This window comes from Corapipo altera, unplaced genomic scaffold (genome assembly GCF_003945725.1).
Source record: "Corapipo altera isolate COAL_440 unplaced genomic scaffold, ASM394572v1 61305, whole genome shotgun sequence".
NCBI classification, from domain to species: Eukaryota; Metazoa; Chordata; class Aves; order Passeriformes; family Pipridae; genus Corapipo; species Corapipo altera.
The window spans coordinates 1,655,141-1,659,863 of NW_020884909.1; the positions used below are offsets into that span (position 1 = coordinate 1,655,141).

At 41.1% G+C, this 4,723-nt stretch overlaps 2 protein-coding genes across 2 annotated transcripts in view; both read left to right on the top strand.

Moving 5' to 3' along the window:
- TMEM175 (transmembrane protein 175) overlaps positions 1-3,315 on the top strand; it is a 13,414-nt gene extending 10,099 nt beyond the window's left edge. Inside the window, exons 9-10 of the mRNA XM_027653049.1 lie at positions 428-569; positions 1,095-3,315. Of these exons, the coding sequence (XP_027508850.1) occupies positions 428-569; positions 1,095-1,758 (806 nt within the window). The 3' untranslated portion in view covers positions 1,759-3,315. The remainder of the gene's footprint in view (positions 1-427; positions 570-1,094) is intronic.
- A 1,275-nt stretch (positions 3,316-4,590) lies between these two features.
- Positions 4,591-4,723, top strand: part of ATP5ME (ATP synthase membrane subunit e) — a 2,635-nt gene continuing 2,502 nt past the window's right edge. The window contains exon 1 of the mRNA XM_027653055.1: positions 4,591-4,685. Coding sequence (XP_027508856.1) covers positions 4,650-4,685 — 36 coding nt within the window. The 5' untranslated portion in view covers positions 4,591-4,649. The remainder of the gene's footprint in view (positions 4,686-4,723) is intronic.

Below are 4,723 nucleotides of genomic sequence, written 5' to 3' on the forward strand. Positions count from 1 at the left end.
ATATCCCAGTTTAGCCACCATATTCCAGAGAGGGGTTTTTTTCTACCATAAGTTCTTCACACTGTCATAGAGGACCTACAGCTGTTAGGGCTTCCTGAAGCACAGCATCTGATTTGGTTTGTACAATTACAGCTTTGAGTCACTATTCACTTGGAGGAAATTGTTTGCCATACAATTTAAAGGACAGGGCTTTTTTTTTGTCCCTGAAATGCTTGTCTTGAAAGAAACATGAACTTAAGGGAGAGGCACAGATGCCAAAAAAAAAAAGTGGAGTGACTGACCTGTGTGGATGACTGGCACCCTTTTTCCTACAGAAAAATTTTGGCAGGTGGGGAGAAAGAGAAAGGGAGGTCACAGTAGGTTGTTGAACTACCTTGTTTTATACTTCCTTCTTATTTCATTATTAAGCATCTGAATTTTTTTCCAGGTCAGAGGGATGAAGAGGAGGAACACCATAGCCTAGAAACCTTCACTTTTTACCTCAGTGAGCCTCTAAGTAAAGAACGGGTAGAAGCGTTCAGTGATGGAGTCTATGCTATTGTAGCAACCCTGCTCATTTTGGATATATGGTAAGGCTTTGTACTGCTTCTTTCACTTTGTATTGTTAAATATATTAACTTTGTATGTAATATTTGAGGAAATAAAGTCCATCAGACATTGTCTGTGACTTCTAAAACCTGCAGTGGTTACTTTAGGTATGATTTTCTGAAAAGATACAGAATACAAACCAAAAATACTTCTAACGTCCATGTTCTAGCCGTAGTGATCACCAGTTTATGTAATACATGTTGGGATGTGGAGTCTTGAAGAAAAAAGCTTTCTCTTTTGTTCATTTATGTTTTCAGATGAAAGGCTTTTACCAACGAAAGCTGTTTAGTCACTGCGGCAACTTTATTAGAGGAATGCCAGCTTGCATTCAGATTTCCTTTTAGACCTAATTTCTTTGCAGAGCTGTTATTTGAAACACTTTTAAGTTAGAAGTTATGATGGATGCCTGTTGTTCCCTACTTGCTCAGAGTAAAGCAACACAGTTCAGTGTTGCTATAGGTGTGGTTTTATAACAGTAATATGTAAAGTAAGTTTTCTCTCCACAGTGAAGACAATGTCCCTGATCCCAGAGAAGTTGAGGAGAAGTTCCATGGCAGTCTTCTTGAAGCTTTAAGCGAATATGGGCCAAACTATCTTGCTTACTTTGGCTCATTTGTTACAATCGGTCTCCTGTGGTTTGTCCATCACTCGCTTTTCCTTTATGTAACAAAAGCTACCCGATTAATGGGACTGCTTAACATACTTTCATTGGCTTTCATTGGTGGGCTTCCACTAGCTTACCAGCTGACCAGTGAATTTGCAGAGAAGTCTCATAATGAAATAGAAGCCATTCAGGTCAGCTGTGTTATCACCTTCTTTGCCAGCATATTTCAGTTTGCAATATGGACTACAGCCCTCCTCAATGAAAGGGAAACTTTGCATCCATTTGCTAGATATGGTGGCAAGGAGCACGCCTTTATGTTTGCCAAGCTGGCTCTCTATCCTTGTGTAAGCCTTGGGACCTTCTTTTTAACGTGCTTGTTAAGTGAATTTTCCACAGCAATTTTCCATCTTATGCAGATTGTAATCCCATTTGCTTTTCTTGCCTTGCGCATTTTTGTTAGAATTTCTTTAACTGTTGTAAAGACCATGATGTCTCTCTCTAGACGGAAGGTTGTGTTGTTAGAAGAAGAAGAGGCATGTTTGTCTCCTACTGAAACACTGTCCTAAATTTCCACACAGTGCATGTGAAGTTACAAGATTAACTTTAGTTCTTCTAACTCACATTATCTTCATGTGTGGATTATATTGACCTAAACCAAAGCCTGCGTTGACCATAACTAGGGCATATTTAAGTTTTAGCTGGTCATGCCTGAGACCCTTTTTCCAAAATCTGCTATTGAAAATGTTGGGCAAATAGGGGATACAAAGAAAAGCATGTTCTGTTTCCTTTAGAGTTACTCTACAGGAAAAAAATGCTGCTTGACATGTAACTCTAGTGATGCTCGATTAAGAAGTGCAAAAACAGGTGCCCAGCAAAATGGTAACCAAACACCAGAACAGAAGCTGGTTGTGCTACTGTAAGATAAGAAGTGAGGTATGAACGACAGTGGAGACCTCTGGATTTCTGGAAGGTGCATCATGGTGGAACATTTGTGCATACAGGTTGCTGGCCTTCTCTTCCTCCCCCCCGCAAATGTGTCTGTTCTGCATAGTCATAAAGTGGGGATAGCATTTGGAAACCTACCTGCTGCGTTTGAGTGGCTCTGTGTGTGAGTTTAGATGGGAGTTGCAGTTGTGATAGCAGTCTTCCAGGCTACCTGAACACAAGTTCTTTGGGCATATTTGTTCTTTTTAAAAAAGGATATATGTAACAAATGAGGATTCATGTGGCTTTGCCACAGTCCAAGGTTTCAACTAACTTTGATAACCTCCCAGGGAAAAGGGCTGTGGGACTAGAGGTAAATTTGTGTTCTGTCCTGCAGCAGCAGCTCATCTGAAAAGTTTGCATTTCTCAGGCTTTTTGTGTCTGTTTTCCTGTCTGTTGAATGGAACATCCTTCTGTTATTCTGAAGGCATGATGTCATATTCAAAGAGAGTATCAGACTGCCACATATGAGAGTACCCCCTCAGGTAAGGGAGTTGAGTTTTTTCCTGAGTAGTGGCTTACTAAGTCGTCTGAGTCTCAGGAAGACAGCAGAAGAAACTAACCCTGTAGAAGTTCCAGTCTAGGGTTTGGTGGATTTTTTTTTTTACCCTTTTATGTGGTTTGATAAGCTTTATGCTTATCAAGTCATCTAGCCTCTGGCTGCCCTGGAAGCCTTTAACATTTCTTTTTGGCAGAGCCATTAGTTTGTATCTTGAACTGTCTTAGTGCCTGACAACTTTAATGCCATATTTAAAGGCATTTGGGGAATTTTGTTGTTCATCTTGAAAAAAAAAATACTGTGGCAAAGTATGCCTGAAGAAATTAGAGGTGAAAACAAATTCAGATATCTGGTTTTAGTTGAGATCAGTCTTGAAAGCACTTGTGCTTTTGGTTTGAAGCACCTTGATACCTATATGTAATTGTAAATATTACATCCTTCGTGTGAAGAGAGTATGTTCAGCTACTCAAGGGGATTTATACCTAGTTGAGGTTAAACAACTTCCATAGTGTTGTGTGTACCAGGATTTTTCTGATACTTAATAAAAGCACTTTTTCTGTATGGTTTTGTTTCTAATGTGCAGCAGGGACATAATAGGTAGTGAATATGTGTATTTGTAATAAATTTCAATCAGTGCAAAAACAAAGCTTGTAGCTCTTTATTTCTGCCCTGCAGGTGAAACTTATATCCAATGTTTACAGTTATGTTAGATGGTGGGGGGTTTTTTCCTTCAAAACCATCAAAAACCTCAGTTTTGTGATTTTGTATAAAACACACAAATGCTTTTAATGTGATGTGAAGAAATGTTGATTCTATTTCTGTTGGTACTTGAAGAAAATGAGACTGCAAACTGAATCTGACCGAGAAGTTTCACTGTAGTGTTTACAAGGCTGAAGTGAATTGTAATGTATAAATACTACAAGGAACTGTATTGACTAACTAATGCATTTCTTCTTTTTATCCCACTTCCAAATAAGTAATTTGTTCTGCAAAAAGAACAATTTTATTTTTTCTTATAGTCAAGAGACTATTATTCAAACCAAATTTGGTAGTATCTAAAAACGTAAACTTGAGGGGAAACTTGATGTGAGACTTCGTATAAACAGAGCTGATTCAGGATCATTGTGATAGTTTTGGTACGTTCTCGAGAAACAAACTGCACTAATTTGAATTGTGTCATTCTCAAGTAGAACATTCCCAAATTTTACTGTAGCTAGCTGTTCTTTACAGATTTACTAAACATCACAGGCTTTTGTCTCTAGGAGAATTAAAGCAAAACACAACGATTATTACAATCCCAGAATCACAGAACGGATGACACTGGAAGGGACCTTTTGAGACCATCTAGTCCAACCCTCCAGTTTAAAGTAGGGGCAGCTAGACCTGGTTGCCAAGGTCTGTGTCCAGTCATACTGAGCACCTGCACAGAGACACACCAACCACTCAACAGCTTATAGGGTCCAGCCATCTGGACTGTAACCCCTAAACCACTAAACCCCATCACTCAGTGCCAGATCCAGACTCCTCTTTAAACACCAGGGATGGTGACTCCACCGCCTCCCTGGGCAGCCCATCCCAGTGCCTCATCACCCTAACAGTGAAATCTTTTTTTTCTAATATCTGTTTTCAAACGGGTCAACCCTCGGGACTAAAAAAAAGTTGGCTTTTTTTTTTTTTTTTTCTCCACTTAAAAAGGAATTTCTTACATCTCAGTCTGTTGCCCATTTATCCGCCACTGAAAAACATCGATGAGATTCCCCCCCGATCAACTTCTCTCGCAGGCTGCGTACTCCCAGCTCGCTCAGCCTCTCCTTGCAGGAGAGATGCTCCAGCCCCTGCGCCTTGGGAATTCTTCGAGTGCCAGAACGGCAAACCCTGGAGCGAACGGCACCCGCAATTCCCGGCTGCCCGCTCACGGCTTCTCTCCTCCCCTTCCGCCCGCCGCCGTCAGTTCCGGCCGCCGCCGCCGCCAGGATGGTTCCGCCGGTGCAGGTCTCGCCGCTCATCAAGGTGAGGGCGGCGGGCGGTGTGTCCGGCGGGTCCCGGGG